The sequence below is a fragment of the Macrobrachium rosenbergii genome, chromosome 58, assembly GCF_040412425.1.
Source record: "Macrobrachium rosenbergii isolate ZJJX-2024 chromosome 58, ASM4041242v1, whole genome shotgun sequence".
NCBI lineage: Eukaryota > Metazoa > Arthropoda > Malacostraca > Decapoda > Palaemonidae > Macrobrachium > Macrobrachium rosenbergii.
This window is the reverse complement of record NC_089798.1, coordinates 4,630,567-4,655,560: the sequence shown is the minus strand read 5'-3', so window position 1 is coordinate 4,655,560 and position 24,994 is coordinate 4,630,567. Positions and strand designations below refer to the sequence as shown.

At 39.7% G+C, this 24,994-nt stretch overlaps 1 protein-coding gene across 1 annotated transcript in view; it reads right to left on the bottom strand.

Annotated features, from left to right (window-relative positions):
* Window positions 1-24,994, bottom strand: part of LOC136837203 (uncharacterized) — a 160,943-nt gene that overhangs the window by 23,947 nt on the left and 112,002 nt on the right. Inside the window, exons 8-10 of the mRNA XM_067101872.1 lie at window positions 22,155-22,298; window positions 8,594-8,735; window positions 1,563-1,693 (exon numbers count right to left, since the gene is read on the bottom strand). Of these exons, the coding sequence (XP_066957973.1) occupies window positions 1,563-1,693; window positions 8,594-8,735; window positions 22,155-22,298 (417 nt within the window). The remainder of the gene's footprint in view (window positions 1-1,562; window positions 1,694-8,593; window positions 8,736-22,154; window positions 22,299-24,994) is intronic.

The following is a 24,994-nucleotide window of genomic DNA, read 5'->3' as shown; positions in this document are numbered from 1 at the left end:
CTAGCGGTGGTTTGTGTACTGTCCTTGGTGGTGCATGGAGTTGTAACAGCACCTCTCTGTGGGACTTTGACCTTGGGATCTCTATAGGATGAGTTCTGTGTTTTTGCAGTTCCACCCTTTCCACTTTACGACTCCATCTAATGGGCTAAGCTCTGGGAGTAATGCTCAGCATTTCATTTAGCTTTCTCTGGTATCTAGTAACGGAATTACCTGAGAAATAAGTGCTGAATGGACTTTTCACGGGTAAACCACGGCCCCCTCTCCAGAAATAGATTTTCCTTTGTTAAAATCCTTTTTAGTCGACGTATGATAAGTCCAGTAGGCGTTTAAGGGTAATATTCTTTCAGATGCTGAAACATATACAGTACTGTACTGTATTTGATTTTCATGATCTCAAACAGACAGTACAACTGCTTTCTACAATATCATCAGAGTTGATACCTTATCCCTTCCAAGCTGTATTTGGCAACGTATGATGTTTTAACACAAAATTACTTCTGGCTTCTATGCATACAATGTGTGCTTCCCAGTTCAAAGTGTGTACTGAAGATTAACCACGGGACCGGCTAATTATATATCATGCAACCCCCCCAAGACCGGGCAAGCTTTAAAGTTGGACTATTTAAGAAAAAACCACATCAATGGAAAGTGGAAGATATGCAAATGAACATGGTGTAAGAAAAAAATTCTTAAAAATTTTCCCTACCTTCCACAGGAAATTGAAAGTGACTATTTGCAACCCTGTGTGGGGCCTCTTTTGCAAAATACTTGTAAATTTTACCAAGTTATACATGTTTTTTCTAAAAATTTATTTCATTTTATTTTGTTAAATTATAATTACATCTCACACAATATCACAACAGATAAGAAATAAAATCAGTAACAAATTCTGGGTATATTTGCTGTAAAATATTTACGTAAATTTACTGAGATCAGGAGCTGCAGTAACTTTTTTGGAGGTATACATATTTTTTCTAATATTTCTTTGCACTTTTCTTTGTAAAATTACAATTATAACTGACATATATCATAAAAGATAAGAAATAAAACCAACAGCAATCCCAGGGTATATTTATGAGCAAATAAATAAGACGTCATGGGAGAGAGAGGGGCAAGACATCCCCCGCCATAAACTCAAAAACAATACTGATCTCCCTGAGACGGCCACTGACTGAGCTGAGCTGAATTATAAAGTTGCCACCATTCATTTATGGGCCATTGAAGTGATGGAAACTCTTTCCCGCTCGATACAGCCAAATCGTATGGCGTGTAATACTAATACTCCTCAGAGGGGATCCGTCCACCAGCCAAAACCTGTTTCAGATCCTCTCATGAGAGGATCGTCCACTAAAGGTTAAGTACGAGAATTTGATTTTATTTAAAAATTAAATTGTTTCTCATTTTTGTTGCTACTGTAATTCTTTTTCCTTCTAGTTTCTTTATAAAGCATGAAATCTTTTCTTTCAGTATACAACAATTAGGAGAGGTTAATGAAATCTAAAATAAAATCCACTACTCTACTAAGAATATGAAACTAGATTAAAATTCCTATATAGTATTACCTTCAGCAGAGAAGCAACTAGAAGGGCCAAAAACACACAGGATGCTCTTGCTATTGGGCTGGAATGAGATGCCTGACAAATTCTCTCTGCATTCATCTCAACTTCATGTTCTTTGTAGAAATTTGGTATACCTTCAAGTAAAAATGGGCACATTACTTTCAATACTGTATACTGTTTACATATTTAGCCATTAAATGCAACAAATTTTTACACATACAAAAAAATCAGATTAATTCATAGCCTTCTTTGGTTTGCTACTTGCTGAAAACCATCATAGAGTTAATTATACAGTACTCTGATTACAATCTCTCATTCTGTTTAAGAAAGAACACATTCCAAACATTCAGATATTGTTGGAATAAACCCTTACTACACTTAATTACGCATACCTTCATACTCTGTGGAAACATAGCTTCCAAGTCCTATAAGGATTCATAAATTCTCTTTTTCAAACCTTTTGAGGCAATTATGCTGCCTTCCTTGCTTCATCTGTTTAAGAAATACTTTGCTAGTTGTAAAACATTTAACAAATGCTTGATATATTTATAAGCAAATGTACGGCATAAGACCGAACAATGAATTTGCTAAAAGGCTGATATATTACTTTTACATTCTATTTCTATTTATGTAAAGACTTACTGACTATACAACTGGTGTATGCCCAACCCTACATCTTGCCATTTTTGTCATTTATCACCTCTATATCATGGAGTAGGAGGACCATGTCCATGATAAACTTTGTGATAAAATTTCAACAGGATATCCAGCAATTCCTGTTGGTTCCAAATGCATACAAACATGTTACCAAGTGCCAGACATAGATATGAGGGTTTAGTGTTCTTGAAATACTTCTTCACAGCTCTGGAGTATAGTGCATAAGCCAATACAATGTTAAAGCAAGACCTATTTTCCCCCATCTCCTTCAACATAGTCTCCCTGGATACATACATATAATGGCCCTACTGACAATTCCAAGAGTCCTTGCATATGATGAAGTAAAAGTCTGAGTGTACTGAGCATCTCCTGGGATTCATATCAAAACCACTCCTGCCCAACCTGAATTTCATCTGGAAACAAAAGGTTCCACGGTAAAGTTTTGACAACTTAACTATAAACATATTTATCACTGTTCAGTAGTGCCTCATTTTCTATACATACTAGTCATCTACACCTCTGTTTCCATAATCTGAAATCCCTATATTTTCCTACCCAACAACTCATTTTGGCTGAAAGGGTGTCCCCATACAAATTCTTTCTAACAGCTGTAATTCATCTCAGTAGTCTAAGTTCAATTCACATGTTAAAGACCTTAATCTATTAGCTGTACCTGAATCAGCAGTTTGCCATACATTTCTGGAAGGAGAAATCTGTCCTTTGTCTTTTTCCTCATCCTTATCAATGTGGATGGTCACATTATGCACTCAATTGGTATCCTATGAGGACATAATCTAATTAGGTTGTTCAATCATGAGAGTTCTTTATCTGAACTAGTCTCTCCTCACGATTATTCAAAACTAGCCATTACAAAGTTGTTTTGACTAATACTTCACAATGTAGCTGAGTTGACTGGGAAAACTCCTAAATCTGAAGAATCCTAATCCTTTTAAAGGCTGAAACTACTGAAGACCTCTTAATTCAGGTTCTGATGAACATGAGCTCACTGTATGTGGTCCCAAACAAATGTCAAAAAATGGAGTGGTACCAAAGATAATCACCCTAACTCTAGCCTGACTTGGCTCTTATTTTTGATCCCTGTGGTTCCACTCCATGAAGAGAATGGGAAAGCAGAGAGAATCATTCTTGATTTTTCTGAGCTGCAAGGTTTACAAAATTACATTTTTATGAGAAAATAAAGTTTTATATACTGTATATACTTACCCAGTAATTACTTAGCTAACAATTTCTTGCCTCAGCAGCTTGAAAATTAAAAAAATTCGCGGGTAACGCTTCACAGATATAGTGCAGGTGATTGGTCCTGCCCACTAACGGGAATACCAAGAACTACTAGCAGACAACCTCATTCTGTTTATGCTGTATGTCCATCAGCGGGGAGGAGGGAGGGCTCTGTCCGTAATTACTGGGTAAGATAAAACTTTATCATAAAAATGTCATTTTTATATAAGTAACCTACCCAGTAATTGCTTAGCTGATTCCACATTGACAGGAGGTGGATACATGGACATATTCTACTCAAAACATTAAGTCATGTAATGAATTCAAAATAGAAAGAGTCGCTAGCACTGAATACAATGCTTGTAGTTCTTTATCAGTTAAGAGAGCCTGCAGTAGAGAACTGCCTCTGGTTGTTGCTCAACTTAACCTGTAGCAGCATGGCAGTAAAGCTAGGAGCACCTCTACTAAAGTGGGAGCTTTGTAGCAAAGGAATATTCTGATTGCTAACAAAGCATCAGTGGAAGTTATGTAGCTCAAGGAGTTATCCGATGGGTAGCAAAACTTTAGAAGGTGACCTTGCCCTGGCCACAGTACCACACAGAAAACAACCAGATAACCTGTGCTGAAATAAAACCACAACCCATCCACTGTGAGTGGTGGGTGCTCTAGGTGCACTGTACCCCCTTGGCTGCCTAAAACTTGACACCTTATAACAAGATGAAGAGATAGTAGGAGAAAATCCTATGCTTCCTTCCACATTCTCATGCCAGTTACTGATAATCGCAAGACACTGCCAAAAATTGAACACTGTTTCCTGTAGGACGATTATAGAATGGACGTAAGGGACAAGTAGAGCCTGAAAGTTAAATTAGAAAAAACTTTTCTGACGTCTTTAGCTTTCAGTTAAAAAGAATGGAAATGCTCCCCTTAATCTGAGAGTATCTCATAAAATAAAGCCCATAGTATAAAGAACCAGACATTCTAAACGGAGGACAAGACGAGATCTAGCTATAACACTTTAGATTACGGATGGCCTTTGAACTACCAATTCTTTTCAGGTAATACCTGAACATCTCAGCTGGACAAACAGATCTCTATTCATCCTCAGATTGGTGAGCACTGTTGGGTGCTCAGAGAACGAGCTGGTGCCAGGCTGTGGTTGGAGCCATAAGTTTTAGTCAGAGGAAGACATGAGCTCTTGCCATCACACTATAGAAAAGGATGTCCTCGAACTTCCACTTCCTTTTAGGTAATACCTGAATGCTCCAACTATACAAGAAGCTCTCTGTTCTTCCTCAAAGTTTGTGAGAGCTTCTGGGCACTCAGAGAATGGGTGGCACCAGGCTGCAGGCAAGGTTAATGAGTAAACCTCGTCACTGAATCAGACTTAGATCGATCCCCTTTCCCATCTCTCAAATGTCTTTTGTAGCACCTCTGAAAAAAAAGCCCCTCCTTTTGTGATAAACACCCAGACTGCCCAAGCCTGTCCGCATAAGAGCGAACCACCCTTGATGGTTTCTCTTAGAGCGAGATTGTTCAAGAAAGACAAAAGGTGGAAGGATTCTGGGATAGTCCATCAACCCATCGCAGCAAATCGGGAACCATAATTGCAATTCAGAACGGGGCTATGAGGGATGTAGTAACGTTCAGATGAGGCTGACAAAAATCCAGCCCTTCCTTGACCATATCAAACGGTGGAAGAGCGTAGAAGTTGAAGTTGGAACAATCTCATAAAATGGTGTCCGTTGGCCATGTTAGAAGGTTTCCTTAAGGTGGCAGACAGTCAAGGTGGGCCTACCCTATAGATAGCACATAACTCAACAGATCAGGGGAATCGAGGCCCACTTCGGGAGTAAGAGTGGGTTTCTGATGGTTCAGTTTCTCCACGAGAAATTTAAGTTAGACTAGAGAAAACTCGATCAATCGTTCACAGTAAAAGATTGTCTTCGCTTGGGGGTGAGTGTTAAGAGTAAAAATGTAAGAACTGTGGTGATGTCTAAAGGAATACTAAAGTCTAGGCTCTTCTGGCATATGTGAGAAGGTTTCTTTCTCCCAGGAATGCATCCCGAAAAAACTCCCGGTTCCCCGAGCGGGCTCCCTCAACTAGAATGAGGAGTGAGTAGTAGTTTAAGACTAGACTCGTGATGAGGGACCTCTTACGAAAAACTAAAATTTGGACAACTACCACTGCAGGTCCGACTGAAAATTCAGGTCTTGGGGAAGAGACAGTGGAGCCAGGCTAAGATACCTTGTCCCTTCTGGTCTTGTGGGACAAGCTGAAGTTCATGGCCAGAAAAGAAAACAGAAGAAAGCGGAGTAGACTCGAGAGAAGGCTTGTGCCATAGCTGTCAAAGCCTAAACTCTCGAACTGGAAGACTCTGTCTTGTGGAACGAGTCTGAGATATCTTCCAGAGTCTTTAAGTGGACATGAAAACGAAGTATCCTATATAACTAAGACTCACAGATAAGTAAGTGGCCTAGTTGCCATCCCTGTTGATACTTGATAGCGACAGACACATAGCCATCAGGGTAGGATTGACTTCCTATGCGATAATGCCCAGCGTTGACTCTAAAACACCTCGTAACGACTGAAAATATATGCGGCACTGTACTTGGCTAAAACTAATATCTGGCATGCTTAAAGGAACTTGGAAAATCCATAAGACACACAAAAGCCTGGGCATAGGATAAAAAAGGGTCTTGAACCCAACCAGGAGTAACAACTTCTGCTGCAGTTAAACACAATACTCTAAAAAATCTTATGAAAAATAACTAGGCATTCAGGGGTGGTAGCCTAGTATAGCTAGAGAGAGCCAAGCACTCTGGAGCAGGAGTTGGCCGCTCAGGATTTGGTGCCAGGCACCCGAAAGCTGGTGCTAGGAGCTCTGAAGATGATCGGGCGCTGCTAGTGAAAGGGTTCATGGCACTCCTTTCAGCCTGGAGCCCAAGAAAGACTATCTCCAAAGGACAAAAGGACCAAGCATATATGCCTTCTTAAAGTAGTTGTGATTCTTTTTGTAGGCAGGTGAGGCTGGCAACACTTACGAGCCTCCTGTCTTCTTAGCCCCTGCTCCTGATGTTAAGGCAAAAGAGATAATTACTCTAAAATCTTGACCAGAACTTCAACCAGGAGGACTAATTCTGTCCAAGCATCAGAGGGAGTACCGGACAAAAAACACTTTTCTTGCTCTTTTGAAAAACCAGTCAGGCTCCCAACTACCAGTGGAGTGGCAGCTTTTCAACAAGCTCATAATTTCATCCACCAAAGGCCAGTGCTTTGAGACACTAACTGGTGTCATGAAAGGGAGCAATTTGGGTCACCTGGAACTCTAGGTGAAGGAGGAACATGCTAAAAAGGGACACAACCGAAAGTTTTGTATGGTACTCAAAGGAAGGAGTCTGATATTGAAGAGAGGACACCCGATGATCAGAGACTAGTGTTGGCCACTCGAAGACAGGAACTAGGCTTTCAATTGGAAATTGCACTCAAAAAAGAATAACAGTATGTTCTTAGAAGAGACAGGTGCCGAGCTAAAGAGAGACCGACATCAGACACTAGTAGGCTGGCGCCAGGCGCATGAGAGCTGGTGTTGGGAGCTCTATTTGAAGACGAGTTCTGGCACTATGCGGTGCTCAAGTGCTAAAGGGCGCTGTTAGACCTCAAGCACTACTGGAAGCTCGGGCGCTGTGGTATCGGACAAAAAGAACACTCGAACTGATGGTCCGCTTGGCGCCAATACCGGCATTCCACAACCAAGAGTTCATGAGACAAAAGTTCAAGACTGTCCCAGAAGATATAAAAAGGTGTGGACTACACTCTTGCTCCCTGAGATGTTTACAGGAGAGCAGAGAAGAGTGAATCTCGTCCGAAAAAAGCCTCCTTAACTGCTGAGATTCACTACAACAAATGCCATTGGTGCTTTGTCTACACTAGAGTATCACTAGAAAAAAAGCACATCTCTATGGATGCCTTTCCCATGGATGTTTGTCAAAACCAGCAGACAGCAGGCTCAACTAAGGGGGCAGCTATCCGGGGGCAAAACCCCTTCGGACTCCCATGGACCGACAGTATGCCTCCTCCCAGATTTTGGGGAGTCTGCCAGGGACTGGGTTTAGGAGAGCTGACAGGGCCGGATAACCACATCCTCCACTACACATCCAGTAAGACGCATTTCCAGTGGCTGTCTGCCGATACCTGGGACTGGCAACAGGCTCAAATGAGGGGGCAACTACCTGTGTGTAAACCCCCCCACCTCCTTTGGACTTCCAGTATGTCTCCTCCTAGGTTTAGGGGGGTATGACAGGGACCTTTATCTAGAAGAATCAAGGGACGAGTAGACACCATCTCCAATGAACAACACTTCAATATTATAAAGTTAACATCTACTAACCCAAATACAAGACTGGCAATGGCACAGGAAGGATGCAAGAAAGCCAGGTGCAGGAGCAAGTGGAGAAAATTCCCGAGGGCCAGTAGGATAGAAAATTGGTGTTGGGAGAGAGTTGGCGCCGGGAGAGCTAGTAGCTTGGGAACTACGAGCTCAGAGGTTGATGAACAGTTTGGGTGCTCATAGCATGGTTCCCGGGTGTCGAGAACAGCTACTCTCCTAAAAAAAAAAAAAAAAAAAGCAAGTAAAAATAAACACAATTCTCTCCCCACTATGTACTGCCCTTCCACTTCTGGTTCTCTGTAAGGGAAAGTGTAAGATGTCCAATTAATCATTTACCAACAATAGTTGAAATACACAGGGTACCATTATACAGACATCTCAAATCCTATCAAATGCTATTGAGAATTGCAGATATGCATATCATTACTGATAATATATGTCCAGTGGCAAACACAATATTAACGTTTAGTACGCTATTCAGAAAAGGCAATTAACTTTTACCAACCACAGGTGAAGTACAGTATTTAGTCTTTCTGCTAGACAAGAAATTTTGGTATTACCAAAGTAACAGGAAAGTTTTTGTATGAACACCATTTAGTTTTCACTTTTTTTCATGATAGTTACTTGTTAAATTTGGTTTACAGTTCATTATTATTCTATATGATTACTTATAAAAAGTTTAAACAAAGGGGACCTATAAACAAAGGACATCCAGATAAAACAAGCCAAGAAATATTTAAGACATACCCAAGACAAGTGCAGAAGGAAGACATGAATTATCACAAGGATTCAAGTTGAATATTCCTCTACTCATGTCATCTTTCACTTCCTTATATACACTATTAGCAGCAGTATGGGGATTTGCTGAATAGCCATCTTTGGATAGAACCTAGAAAAGGATTATCATGAGATTATTAATAGCTGATAAAAATATTCAAATGTTTAGTCATCACTTATACCTGAAACCATCTTGTGAAATCTGATATGATTCTGAATACTAGTTTAACCAAACACTGAATTAACTAAAAGTTTATATATATATATATATATATATATATATATATATATATATATATATATATATATATATATATATATATATATATATATATATAAATATATATATATATATATATATATATATATATATATATATATATATATATATATATATATATATATATATATATATATATATACAGTAGAACTTCAGTCCTCGACACTAATTCGTTCCAGAAGTAGTGTCGAGATTCGATTTTTTTTCGAATTCTGAGTTAATTTCTCCCATAAGAAATAACTGAAAATGGATTAATCCATTCCTGACCACCAGTCATTACCCCCAACCTTGCCTTTTTATACAAAACTTTACACAAATTACAATTACATAAGTTCAGAGTTGAATAACTTACCGTATCAGAAGCACTTTTTACAGTTTTAAATGCTTACTGTATCAAAAAACTGAGCACCATAGGCTAGGCTAGGTAGCCTATAGGCACTACCAGAATGTACTGCAATGGGTACACATGAAAACTGTTGTTAATAATGATAACATTGAAAAACAAGCCAGATTATCACATTAAATTAATAATACAGTATTTATAAGCCGAATTACTGTATGTCTGTTATCATTTCCTAAATTACGTCGGAACTCGGCAGCTTGTGGCAGATATAAACAAACCACAGCGCCGCCCTGGTGGTATATCGCGGTACTAATTACATAAACATTCAATACTTATAGTACATTTCATACAGAGTCTACTGGAATAGTGTACAAAATCACTATAAAACATCTTTCAGTAAATATTTACTGAAAGATGTTTTACAGTGATTACTGAAAGATGTTTTACAGTGATTTTGTACACTATTCCAGTAGACTCTGTATGAAATGTACCATAAGTATTGAATGTTTATGTAATTAGTACCTAATACACCACCAGGGCGGCGCTGTGGTTTGTTTATATCTGCCACAAGCTGCCGAAGTTCCACGTAATTTAGGAAATTTTTCTTAATTTTATGATAACAGACATACAGTAATTCGAAACTTATAAATACTGTATTATTAATTTAATGTGATAATCTGGCTTGTTTTTCAACAGCAGCAGCAGCATGTGGGCTTTAAATGCTTTTAAATAAGCATGGGAAGAACGCACCAACAACGCCAACTAGCGGCAGCCGCTGAAACTCTTTTTCTACAAACATCATATGATTCATCGGGTCGGATTCGGTTTGTTGTTTGAGTTCCAACGCAAAATTTACTCAACATTTCGTGTTGAAATCCGATTATGTAGAGTTCTAGTACAGTCGAGGACCGAGGTTCTACTATATATATATATATATATATATATATATATATATATATATATATATATATATATATATATATATATATATATATATATATATATATATATATATATATATATATATATATATATATATATACAGGTCCCGGTTTACGACGGGGTTCCGTTCTTAGCTTGTCGTAACCCAAAATTGTCGTAAACCGGAAAATCGTCGAAAATCGTCAAAAATCATAAGAAAACCTTACTTTTAATGCTCTGGGTGCATTGAAAACGACGTAAACTGCATTATTAATGAGTTTTACATCAAAAAACCTTCAAATTATGATTATTCTGCCGTTTTGGGGCCAAATTTCTTCCGTCGGATCGGCGACGACGCGTCGTAACCCCCCGAACATGCGTCGTAAGCCAGGAAATAATTTCTGATGAATATATTTGAAAAGCGCCGTAACCTCGAACGTCGTAAGCCGGAACCGTCGTAAACTGGGGACTGCCTGTATATGTTCATGCACTTCTCACAATGATGGATAACTCAAAATCATTCATTCATTCATACACTTTTATGTACTGTAGTCATATATATATATATATATATATATATATATATATATATATATATATATATATATATATATATATATATATATATATATATATATATATATATATATATATATATTATATATATATATATATATAAATCCATAAAAAGTAGTGACCTGATATTTATTTTATAAATTACTGTATTATACATTTATATTTTAAGGCTTTATTAACCATTGTTAAGTCCCCACTAAATGCGTTCTCTGTAATGAACATCCCGTTTTCTGCGGTGCCTTCACGTTCGAACTAGGGTCGTATGAACACAATATTATCATTATTATGAAATGTATATTTATCTGTTCATTTGACCATGCACTATGTATATGCAACAGAGTATTTTATGTCTAACCAGACATTGTTAATCATTATGTTTTCTGTATGTACCTGTCCCGTTTTTTGTAGAGAAATAGTTTGACCTCAGGTCACCTGTAAATCTTTGTACCCGTGGTCTCTGCGTTATATGCAGACGTGGATCGCTTCATCAATAAACTAGCAGTACTTGTCCTCCTGCTCATTACAGTACCTTGCACCTCTCTCACAGTGGTGACCCCGGAGTGGTTCACGGAGGCCATTAACGGACCCAAACGGGGACTTAGTCTTGGCCTGGTGAACCAACCCACGCCCCTAACGGACTAACTAAGGTGCTCTAACAAAGCTTTCGGGCGTTACCGACCCTCATCAGCAAGTCACCGGTGTCATTAGCGGACCCACACGGCACGCTCCCAAACGTGTACTGACGGGAGTGTTCCCTCACACTCCAAGTGAGAGCGCAGAATGAGCATGGACACAGACATCCCCAACCACATACAAATTACCGCGAACTTCTCGGAGGCAGACGTCTCCCTCGCACAACCACCTCCCGTGTGCTCCTCCATGCTGGTGCCTGCACCCTGAGTGATGATCCCCTTGACGGACCAACCAAGGGCGGCCCTCAGCATAAGGTTGCCACCATTCACCCATCAGAACGCAGCGTCCTGTCTCTACAGGGATGAAGGACAATTCAGGGTGGAAGGCCTAACTGATGAGGTGTTGAAGGCGGACATCGCCATCAACGCCCTCCCGGAGGAGATATACAAGAAGATCGCCCCATGTTTAATGACAATGTCGAGCCCCGCCACCCTCCAGGAGTTAAAAGCCACTCTCGTCGAGACCTACTCCCTGCCAGTCTCCGAGAGAGCCGCCTGCACCCTCGAACTCACCCTCAACCCCTGGAAGGACAGAAACCTCTTGGAAACGTGGCATGCCCTCCAGGACCTCCTCCTCCTCCCCAAGACTGACAGCAGTGGCAGGCGCAAAGAGATCAGCCTGTTGAGGGAGATCTTCCTGCGGCAGCTACTACCAGAGGTCCGTGGGCAGATCACAGATGCATACACCCTGCTGGTCGAGGACCTGATCAGGGTGGCACAGCAGCTGATGGACTCCATGAAGGTGGTGAAGCGGGCGTCCACGCCCGCACACCCCATCAACTGCCTCCAGCCAGAGGACCCCACCACGGAGGGCATCAACGTCGTCGCCCAGAGGAAGCCACCCCATCAGCAGAAGAGGGAGAGGCCGGGGCTTTGCTATTACCACCAGAGGTTTGGGAAAGCTGCCCGGAATTGCGAAGCCCCTTGCCTTTTCTTCCCTCCAAAAAACTGGGGAGGCGGCGGCCACACCCTCACAGGCCGCCATGGCAGCAGAATCTGAAACACCCAGGGGCCCCGCACCAGTAGGCTTCTATGTCCGCGACACCATCTCTGGCAGAATGATGTTGATTGACACCGGAGCCATGCAGTCAGTGTTCCCGCCTTCAAGAGAGGACCACAGACGTCGGCCGGACCCGGCTGCCTCTCTGATGGCTGCCAACAGGTCCCCATCCTCTCCTACGGCACCAAGCTCCTGTCGTTCTCCATCCTGGGCCGGAGGTACAGGAGGAATTTCATTGTTGCAGGCGTTAGGACCCCGCTCCTGGGTGCAGACTTCCTCGCCCACTTCGGACTGGCAGTCGACGTCGGCTGCAAGCGCCTGCTGGACACCGAGTCCTTGTCGCCGGGCCCCAGGGAGCCCGCAATCTGTTCCATCGCGCCCCACCAGTACGGCTCCCTCTTGAAGGAATTCCCGGAAATCTTCAAACCCGAGCTTCGTCAGGTGCCCGGGGCCCCCACCAAACACAGGATATATCATCACATCAAAACAAAGAGGGCCCCAACGCATGCGAAGTTCCGGAGGCTTCCCCCACAGCACCTTCAGGAGGCCAAGAAGGCCTTTGCCGAGATGGAACGGATGGGCACATGCAAGAAGGCTCCCAGCCCGTGGGCCTCCCCCCTTCACATGGTGCAGAAAGCGGACGGCACCTGGAGGCCCTGCGGCGAAGGTGAGTTTCCTATATACTGTAAATGCATACCTGTTCTGTTTTCTTATGATCAGTACATCTAGGAACGGCAGTTTTCCGTCCTTTTCCCATTCTGTTTTAAATTTTATGGTTAACCATAAAATTTAAAACAGAATGGGAAAAGGACGGAAAACTGCCGTTCCTATTTAAAACAGAATGGGAAAAGGACGGAAAACTGCCGTTCCTAGATGTACTGATCATAAGAATTATGATCAGTACATCTAGAACGGCATTCAGTTTTTTCCATTCTGTTTTAAATTTTATGGTCCACCATAAAATTTAAAACAGAATGGGAAAAGGACAGAAAACTGCCGTTCCTAGATGTACTGATCATAAGAAAACAGAACAGGTATGCATTTACAGTATATACAAAACCCACCTTCGCTGTCTCCTACATTCATTTCTTAAGCTACCACGACGTCTCCGTAAAAATCATGGTAGGGTGCAACTTATTCCTCAGAGGACTTAGGATATGTTCAAATGAGTACCTGGATAAAGAATTTAACACGATCCGCCAACACCTAACGAACTGCTATATCCACCACATATTATCGAGGGGCTATTAACAAAGCGAATAAAATATACTATAGGGTCCCACTCACAACAGACAAATAGATTTCAACAACAAAATAAAGCTTCCGTGCGATGAAACATCCAAAAGGCCTCCGAACAAGTCAGGCCTAACAATCCTTTCATTTTCCATTATCCTAAATCCATCGGGAGTTAAACAGTTAACGTATACTTAAATAACAAAAGGGAAGAAGCCGGAGTTTACAAGATACCGTGTAGTAATTGTCAGGACATCTACGTAGGTGAGACAGGTAGATCGCTCTCGCAAAGAATAACAGAGCACAAAAGATCAGTGCGTTACGCTTCGGAGAGTTCGGGAATTTTCCTACATATCAGAAATACAGGGCATGTCATTAACTGGAGTGGGCGGAGTTGGTTTTCAAAAGTAGCTGTCCGTACAAAAGAAGGATGCTGGAATCTGCTATCATCAATCAAACCAACAATATGAACCTGTCAGGAGGGCATTGAAATCGGATGACATCGACACCTTAATCCTCAAACCCCTCCTGAGGAAGATGACCCAAGAAACGCGACCGCCAGATCCATCGCCAAACGGGAGCTAATGAGGCCAAAAACCACTAGGGAATTTGGTCATTCTCCTCCTTCTTAAGAAACGCCACCTCCATAACATCGGAGGCCTAGGGCCACACCTTTATGTTTTTGTATATATACCATTGTAACTTTCCACCTGTCCATATTCTACCAGTGAACAGGGGCACAGAAGCTAGTGCCCAAAATATATGGTTTCAACGTTTAAATAGTGTTTTATGGGCCTTCTTATATTCATATATATATATGTATATATTGTGTACATATGAATATATATATATATATATATATATATATATATATATATATATATATATATATATATATATATATATATATATATATATATATATATATATATATATATATATATATATATATAATTTATATATATAGTGAACCCCTGTATTCGTGGGGGATGCGTACTGCACCTCCCCGCGAATAGCTAAAATCCGCATATACTTAAAACCCTTCTAAAAACACTTAGAACTGCCCAATTTGATAGTTTAAACACAAGAAAAACCCTGTAAAAATGCTTATACCTGAGTATTTTTGTAGTTTTATCACAAAAAGTGCATTTATTCATGAAAATTATATGAAAATACAGTAATTAGTGAATATTTCTCAGTGAAAAATACTGCGAATGGGCGAATTTTCTGCAAATAATGGGTAGATATGTTCCACAGAGAAACCATGAATGCGTGAGTCTGTGACTCATGAGAACGCTAATACTGGGTTTACTATATATATATATATATATATATATATATATATATATATATATATATATATATATATATATATATATATATATATATATATATATATATATATATATATAAAGTAAATAAACAGTAATCTTTCCTGTAACCACATTAATATAGCCAAGGCCCTTGCATATTATGGAAATTTCCAGATGGTAAAAAAACTATGGATGTAAAATGACAACCTTGTACCCTTATTTCTCCTACTTTATCAATACTGCATAATCATAAATACTAAATATGCTTATAAACAATAACCATCTCAATTTTAACTGAAAACTTGATTCCAAAGTCAATTTTCCATCTTATTTTCCCATATCTGTAATGAAACATACTGTATGAATACACTAAAGAATGCAAACCCCATTTTTTCTCTCTTGTATGCAATACACAAAACAGTAGGTGTACTGTACATACACTACACTACCGTAAAATGTGGGTATCACTTACCTTTTCCTATTCTGACTAAACACAAGACTGTAAACACTAATATTTAAATATATACATCGTACAAAGAGAAGCAAACTTATTTTTTCACTCGTACACAACACAATACAGTAGGTGTACTCTACGTACATTACACTACCTTATTAGGTAGTTACCACATTGATTTTCCTATTTTGCCTAAACACATAAATATAACTCTTAAAAACAAAAACACAATATTTTTTTTCACACTTACCTATGTGCACTGCTAAAACTGCTTAAGACAGCCAGATTTTTATAAACTTGCAAGGAAGTTTACAGAGCTGCCTCCTACTCCTCATCCCCCTCCTTCAGCTCGACTTGTTTGTCAAGACCAGCATCATATGCCTCCTATGACTCCAAGGAGACATTAAGCAATGAACTGGCCTGAAGAAGCATCAAGGTGCTTGGAGGGTCATGGTTATCGAAATATGGCAGGGACACATCAAATTCTTGGCTGAAAGAGCCTCACACATCAACAATGTGAGCCGATGTGCTAACCTGCATTTCTGTGCTGAACAGCTGAGTTATTGAAGAAGTGGATGGCAATGGGCTTGGGATCTGCAGAAGCTGTCGAGGGTACTCAGATGATATGAACGACATCATCTGAATATGCTTATATGAGGGCAGTGGTTATGAAACAGCCCTGTCATCAGCGCCTCCTTCAGGGTCTTCCTTCTCACAAGCAGCAACTGCAGCAGCTATCTCACTGTTGGATAACAACTGGAAGCCAGGGTTGCCACCATCGTCGTCCAGCCGCTCCCATACAACATCCTCAGGAACCTCTCAGCTTCCTTTCACATATGTGGCACAGAAGTGGTAGACTGCAAATCACTGGAAGTCATATCATGTCCTCTTCTCCCTTTAGGATATAGTTTCAAGCGTGCTTGAGAGTTTGTATGGTATCTGCCTTCCCAGCATCTGTGAAGTTGTAGATGGCAGATTTCATCAAGTACCTTTAAAGATTCTCCAGCCCATGGTTCCCATGTATCCAAGCCTTATTCCTCCTCCTTGTCCTCATCACCTTGTCCAGGAATTTCCTCTGATATAGCCATTTCTTTGCAACAATAATGCCTTGGTCCATTGGTTGAATAAGTGGTCAAAGATGAAGGCAAATGATATTAAATCTCTGGGAGCTTATCCATCAAACCACGTGGGAACATGGTTGCTTTGCATATCCAACTACCACTGGTTTCCAACAATGGTTATCAGAAGCATTTGCTCACAATAAAATAGACAAAGTGCCTGGAAGACTTCTGATGGGGTAAGTTCTTTTCCTTCTTGTCAGCCATAGTGTTAGTTGGTCAGGAGATATAGATCTGCCCAAAACGACTCCTTTTTTCATCAAGTCCTGTAACATCTGCTGAAATTCTTTAAATCCCTCTTTGGAAGCATCCAAAGCTTTGCCATGAGTTTTCTTAACCCTAAACAGCCAACCTTCAGATGCCCTAAAGTCTGCTGCCTTATGCAGGCCTGCACACTTTGTAGCTGCAGTCTTCAACTCAGCACCATGCACTACATGTCTGGTACCTTTACTGATGAAGCCAGATCAGGGTCGACTGTTCACTCTTCATGACGGGATTTTGCCCTCACCCTGAGGGCCTGGCTTCTTGACAACTTCTTCCCCTAGTCCGTCGAATACTTCTTCACACTGTTCTTGGCATTCTTGATATCCTACAAGGTTGACCAGGCAACACTATACTCCTCCATGTGTGTCCCATAGACCAGCCTGCCTCAATTCTTCCAATAATTTCAAACTTCTTCTGAAGGGTCAACACCTTCCTTGCCCTTTTAGAATAAGGTGGGGTCATACAAAAAATTCACAGCACCAAACACACACACAACAAAAAAGCACCTGCAATGTTGCAATGTTGAAGGCACTGCAAAAAAAATTAACATGATTAGGAGAAAGCATTTTGACACTATTACAGTGAACAGTAACCACCGATAGCATGAATACTGAAAAATGTAGCATGCTTTGTTACCAAGTGCATTAACACTCTTTGAATGTAGCCAATTAGAGAAGGAAATTTCTATGATGTTATCATGATGCATACTCAATCAGCCACTCAAGTGCAAAAAGCCACTATGATGTGTAATAATGTATCTGTTTTCTGCTAATAGTTGGAAAACTTACAAAAAACACGAGTGCTTGCCCACCCAGGCAAATCTACCATATTATGCTACTGAACTGATGACATGTGCTTATCAACTAATTTAAAGTGAAAGAAAATGACATACGATGAAGTGTCAAGTGACGTCATGCTTTAAGCCAGCAACAATCGTGAAAGCTCTCAAGAAGTCAAACACCTCCTTCTCCTCCCTGCCCATCCTGCACAGCCTTCCCCTATCCCAGAGACTCCCTGGTCTCCCATCCCCCTGAGTAACTCTTTTCCCCTGTGCTTATGCCTGTAAGCATCATTACAAATACTTCTTTCTGCCAGTGCAGGGTTGCCAACCCCTCCCAGCTCATCCCAACCACAGACAGTAAGATCGTATTTGTGGATAAAGAATTTTATGCTAATAAAATCAATCAACTCCTCAGTGATACAATCACTTAGGAAAAATATAAAGAAATAGCCACCAAAATGTTCCTGAGAAAAAATATAAAGAAATAGCCACCAAAATGTTCCTGTGATAGTTTTCAGAAAAGTACAATTATTCAGCAAACACAAAAAGAGCACTGAATTACTTGAGAAAGACAAAGTAATTAATCCAGAACTACCTTACTTTTATGACCCTCCTAAGGCTCACAAAGATAACCTACCATTCAGACCAATCATTCCATGTGCCACAGCTTTCAATTATAAAATTTCTAAGTGGTTAGCAAGTCTCCTCTCCTCATTTCTAGCACATTTCTCCTAGTCACATAAAACATTCTGAAGATTTCTGCCTCAAATTCAAAGCATCACATATATCCCTTCACTACATAAAACTTTTATGTGGACTCCCTATTCACAAACATACCCAAAAAGATGTCCTCAAGTTTTTGACAGAAAAATTATTGCCTATGCAGATTATTTACCATTAGCCCTGGATAAAATAAAATTCGAACGATGTCTTTTCATTTGGGGAGACCTACAAGCAAAAATTCTGGTGCAGAATGGGTAGCCCTACAAGTCGGGTAACTAACATCTGCAAACAGCTGCATCTTGATGCAGTTAAATGCCTTTATTTTTTAAATTATTTGCTGAGGTTTATGCAAGTGTTTTGCATGAAATAGGAAGTGGCTGTTAAATATAGAAAATTGTAATGAATTATTAGACAATCCATAAATCTGGCAGGCCTAGGTGGCTGTATGATAATTTACATTCAACCTACTGGTTTGCTTCTGGGCATAATATCATCTAAACACTAATTCCAATGTAATATTCATTAAACAGCCTAGTGTAATCTATGAAAATACAACTTGCTCTGTACATGGGGCATATATATGATGAAATTAAGATTTGGGGACAAAATCTTAGGGGTTACATGAGACACCAGATTACATATTACACAAATATATGTAGTAATTACAGTTCTTTTGATGTGCTAGTGTAATTATGGTGCAAGTTTCAGTTCTGAAATCCAAAAAAATATGAAAACTGAAACAGCTGGCCCCAAGGGATTGTGAACCTGTACTAGCAAAATAAAAATAAAAATACACAAAAAAGAAACGAATGCAAGATGAAATAAGGAATGAAAAGGAAGGAATTGTGGAAACTAAAAGAGGTACTCCAAGAATATCAATACTCCAGGAATATAAACAATGTTGATTTAACAACAAACAGACATTGCAACAGGAAGTGTAGTACTACATTGTAATATACTGGAAATGAATATGTGCAAGAGACTTCCCAATCTTGATTATTATGAAAATGTGACTGGGATTTCCATTTCAATGGAATGAGGCATTATATGACAATATTGTAATCATGTGATAAACATGGTGAAGGGAAAAGAAATAACCTCCCTCAGTTCCTCATGCATCTTTGGCTACTGTGGTGATACCAAGTAACTATGGGATCATATTTTTGAGGAAGACACACATATTTAAACTTTAACAGTTTTTTCCTCACTTTTAAAGAAGTCTGAATACTGTAATGTGAAATGCATATCAAGATGCATTTCATAACCCTGAGCCTAATCTGCATTTTTGCAATTAGGCTAGTTTGGAACTTACTTAGCAAGGCATGCCTTGCTTCATGCATGAGATGGACTGAATACCCATAAGTTTCCTTTGTTCAGTCTGTTAAGACGCTCACTGTTTAGTTTCTGCCCTAGTGGGAGTGGTTCCCTGACCTTGAGACTCTTGTGTATTTCCCAAGGTCTCTCCTTGCTTAGAGGTTTCTTCTGTAGCAACTTCATTTCCAAAGGTTTTGCCCTTGTCTTCAGTTGCTATATGTTAGCAACTGAGAAACTTTTCAGAGGATGCTGCTGCTGCTATCATCATTTCCCTGAAGATCTCCCTCCAAAACTCTGTCAAAGAAACTAGGCAAGACTCATCTGAGAAATAACAGAAAGGTTTTTCTTTCTCTCACTTCGAGTTCTAACCCTGCCTTGTTTCAGACCCTCAATGTGAGAAATAAAAGTATTTCCATCCTTTTCTGTCGTTTCAGTAATCTGTTCCTTGAGGATCATTGAAATCTCCCAGTTGCCTCTGTTTCTACTTCTGACAGTCTTACTAGATCACCTAACAAGCCTCTGTTAGAAGTCTCTCTTCTAGATTTGACACTTAACATTATGTTTTTGCCTGCCTTGGCTTCCTCTCAGCACATCAATGAGATCCAAGCTTCTTCAGAAGTTCCCACTCTAGTCATTGCTTCTCAATGGGAGTCTCATTTGCCCTAAAGTTTGAAGACAAGACTCATTCCTCTAGCAAATATAGTGTACTCTTTGGTCTCTCTGGTAATCCTACTCTGCCTTCCACAACTCATCAAGACAGTCTGCCAAGCTCTATAAGTGCTCTTCAATCCTATTTTCAATGTAGGAGTCTGTTCATCCTTTTCCAATGTAAGGAGTGTGTTCATCTTTCTCCTTCCTGTCTGTTTTTACATACACATTTTCAGGACAGACCTGTTTCCAAGAATTCTGTTTTATTGGCTATCATAAATGTTAACTGGGCTTGTTCAGTGGCATGACAAGAGGACTTTGCCTAACTTTTCAATACAATTTGAAGCTCTTACCTGGCATTCTTAAAGTCCCTTTGCCACTCATAAGGTACTTGATTTGTATTCAATGGGTCCCCTCATGATGGCAGGCCATGTACTTTCAAATGGAAAGGGGTTATATCCCTCATCTTCCTCATCCTCATAATCCATTTCTCAGCTGTCTGGTATTTAAGACAAGTGTTTTTCTCGGCATACCTACCTTTACACCTTGAGTTAGACGAGTGTTCACCTTTGGGTTCTTCCTCCACTACAAAACATTGTTTGAAGAGCCTATATTCAGGGACTTTCATTCCAAACTCATTACTCTTGGAAATGTTCCTTTTCATCATTTCCTGAGATTGCACTTGTGACACCTATGTCTTATATGTCTTCCTTCCTTGCTTCCATCAGCTTCATCCTTCCTTCTAAATGGTAATTGATGGGTTTGTATCACAAACCTATGTTATTATAAACCTACTTTTCATACAACTTCAATATAGTACTCATAAACTTGATTAATATTCTACCATTCCCTCTCTCTGAAGGTGGAGCTTGGAACAAAAGCAGGCATATTAGAAGTGTGTCTGTAAGGATCTGGGAGTTGGCTAAACCTGCATGCTGGAATATTTGTCTGAAAAGCTTTGCTTCATGCACAAGGATGCATTCTGCTCAGTTATAAGGCTATTTTGAAATTGATGACTTTGCATAAAAATTACTTTTGTTTAAAAAGCATAGTATATTGTATAAAAATATACTATAGGGGGAACCACTTGCAGTGTTTCCTGAGTGACACCCTGTTGATGGTACTCAAAGCTTGCAGTGGCCCTTTGACCAAAAGTTCATTGCTTTCTGCATCTCACCTTTCATCTATTCTCACTGGTCTCTTTTTAGCTGTAACTACTTTAATTGTAACTTGTTCCAACTTTCTGGACCCTACAAGTAACACACTGAGAACAGAAAATGAAAGAAAACATCACAGCTTAGCTGTGTATTTTTCTTTTATCTTTGTATATTATTGCATCTGTATTAATAATGAGTTAATACAATGAGGGGATACTGTTTCATTTGTTGTTAAAACTGCTTTCCCAGAAATGCACATAATCTATGAACAATGTAAAAATGTAACCCCCTAACTGGAAAATATATCCTTGAGCAAGTTATGCAAAAGTCAAGCAACACAACTAAAGTGTTCTCAAAATGATTTATGCCGAATATCAAAAACGAATATACTACTTACAAAACCTAATATTGATCATAATCTAGCTTACCTAAACACGTGCACAGCTAACATTAAAAATATTGAGTTGAGGATGGTTTTCTATGCAGATATTTATAACGATGAAAAAATGCACATTAATTTGTAAATCTATCCAAGTTTCTAATGCCTTGTTTGGAAAATAACACTCCAAGTAAAATAAAAGAAATACAAGTGCTGTACACAAATTTGAGTAACACCAACCACAGGCTCATTTTAAGTGCAAAACTATAATGTGAATTTCAAATACATTCCAAAATTGTTACAAAAGCAGTTACATACCAAAAATAAAAAATTACCTTTTTCATATAAGCTGACAGCATATGTCCTGGTACAGGGTCAAGTTCCACGTAACCATGCACCAACCACTGGTCTAACTGGGAAGCAAGTTCTAATTCGTCCACAACTCCTCCCCACCGCATCAGTGACTCCAATGTCAACATCTGTCAACAAGGATAGTACCAAGGTTAACGGCACAATGTATATAGCATTTTTATAATTACATCATAATTACAAACCTTTTATTTTACATGAGGACATCACTTGTGGGTCAGTTAGTTGATACAGTAATCCTTCAATTATCTGGATGAATAACAGTCAAGAGCCCGCCAAAACAATGGAGAAATCCAGATAAGGGCAAGTAAAAAAATCTAGGTGTGTTCAAATGCAACTCTGTACCCTTCCTCGCCTAACCTTATCAATATCACATAACTGTTAACTCTCAATATGCTTATAAACAACCATCACACTTTAAACTAAAACCTTTATGAAAATGGCAATTATCTACCTTTTTCTCCACATTTGTAATAAAATATACTGCATAAATACACTGAAAACAAATGCAACCCCCTTCTTTTTCACTCTCTCTCTTGTAAATGACACAACTCGGTAGATATGTAGCCAAACTATGTTTATCCGCAGCCTGCCAAGGTTTTATGACCGTTAATGTATTCTTAATAGGCAACTTTCTTGTCAGTTGTTACCGTACTGTATCACCATCATGAGATACAAAATGTGTGTGTGTGAACTATTGACCTAGATTAGATGTTACACTCACAGTATCTATTTGCACAAGTTAAATAAGCTATTAAAGCTGTATGTGAGATAAAGGTAATGGTAATGAAACTAATACTGTACTTACTGAATTCACTTATACTGTATTATTATCATGTTATAGCATTACAGTATTGTAATATGTATAAAAACTGATCTCCCACCATATGCATTTACGCAGTATAACATATTTATGATAAAATAAAGTTTAATATATACTTACCAAGTAATTACATAGCTATTGGTTCCCTAACCTACGGCAGCTTAGAAATTCAAAATTCGCGCGGTGGCACTATTATCGTTAGTGTGTAGGTGACAACGTCTCGCCATCATCCAGGACTCGAGGAAACAAACCAGCGACAACTCAATTTGTTTTATGCTCTTATGTTCATGCAACATGGTAAGGAGGTGGGAAAGAGCATGGACATTATTCTACTCCAAAACATTACGTAAGTAATGAGTTTGAACTAGAAAGGTTGCTAACATTGAATAAATGTTTATTGTTTCCTTACCTGTTGAGAGAGCTGCTGCAGGAAGGTACTGCCTCTGGTCAGCGCTTCTCTCAACTTGTAGTGGACGTGGCAGTATAGCCAAGGGTCGCTACTACATTAGTGGGAAACTTTGCAGCGGAGGAAGTACAACGTATGCTGACAAAGTTTTAAAAGATGCCCTTGTCCTGGGTGAAGACCAGAATACAAAATGAAAACAGTCACCTACACCACAGAATAAAACCAAAAAACCCAACCATTATCAAAGATAAAGTACGAACTGGTGGGTACTCCAGGTACAATGTACCCCCAGGCTTCCTAACGACTCAAAACCTCAAGTCAAGGCGAGTGGATAGCAAAGGAACAGACAGATTCCTTATGCTTCCTCTCCCAGCACCATGCCAGCCACGGATAAAGGTCCTAAAGTGCTACAATTTTCAAATACAGTTTCTAAGTCCTTGAGGTAGTGTGAGGCGAATATGGACTGGCATTTCCAGAACGTCGACTGAAGGATTGAAGAAAGAGACAAGTTGTGTTTTAAAAGCGAAGGAAGTTGCTACTGCCCTAAATTCGTGAGCCTTAACCTTAAGTAGAGGAAAAGCTTCTTCGTGGATCTGAGAGTGGGCTTCTAATATTAATTCTCTCAGAAAAAAGGATATGGCATTTTTGGAGAGCGGGTAAACTGGGTTTTTAACAGAGCACCTGAGGTTACTCAAAGACCCTCTAATCTTTTCCGTCCTCTGAAGATAGTACCTGAGGGACCTCACTGGGCAGAGGAGTCTTTCTTCTTCCTCAGGTCCTAAGATATCCATAAGGTTCTTGATGACGAAGGACCTAAGCCAGGGTTTAGAAGGGTCCTCGTTCTTTGCGAGGAAACCAAGAGAAAGAGAGCAGACTGTGTCCTCTTGTGCAAAACCTATACTCTTGTCTATTGCTTGTAACTCTCTAATACGTTTGGCAGTAGCGAGAGCTATTAACAAGAGAGTTTTTTCGTGAGATTCCTGAGGGAAACAGAATGAAGAGGTTCGAATTGAGGACCTGAGAGCCACTTCAGTACTACGTCTAAGTTCCAAGAGACGCTGGAAGAACTATCTTTCTTGGACGTATTGAAGGGTTTGATCAGGTAGGTGATATCTTGATTAGAAGACAGGTCCATTCCTCTGTGCTTAAAAACTGAACTGAGCATCGACCTATACCCTTTGATGGTAGAGGTCGATAGCTTCCTGATGGACTTCAGGAATATCAAAAAGTTGGCTATTTGGCTTATAGATGTCTCAGAAGAAGAGACGTTATGGAGGCTACACCACCTTCTGAAGACTGTCCATTTTGATTGGTAGAGTTTTGTAGAGGAAGCTTGACTGCATTTCGCAATTGCCTTCGCAGCTTGTCTCAAAAACCCTTTTGCTCTGTCAAGGCTGGAGTGGATAATCCTTGTTGGAATCTGAGAAAGTGGGTTGTCTGAGCAGAGACCGTTTTTGTGGAAGAAGTCTTGGGTAGTCTAACAGGAGTCAAATCAAGTCTGAAAACCATTCCTTGTTCAGCCAAAATGGGGCTACAAGGGTCATGGAGGTGTTCTGATGCATTGACAGCTTGTTGAT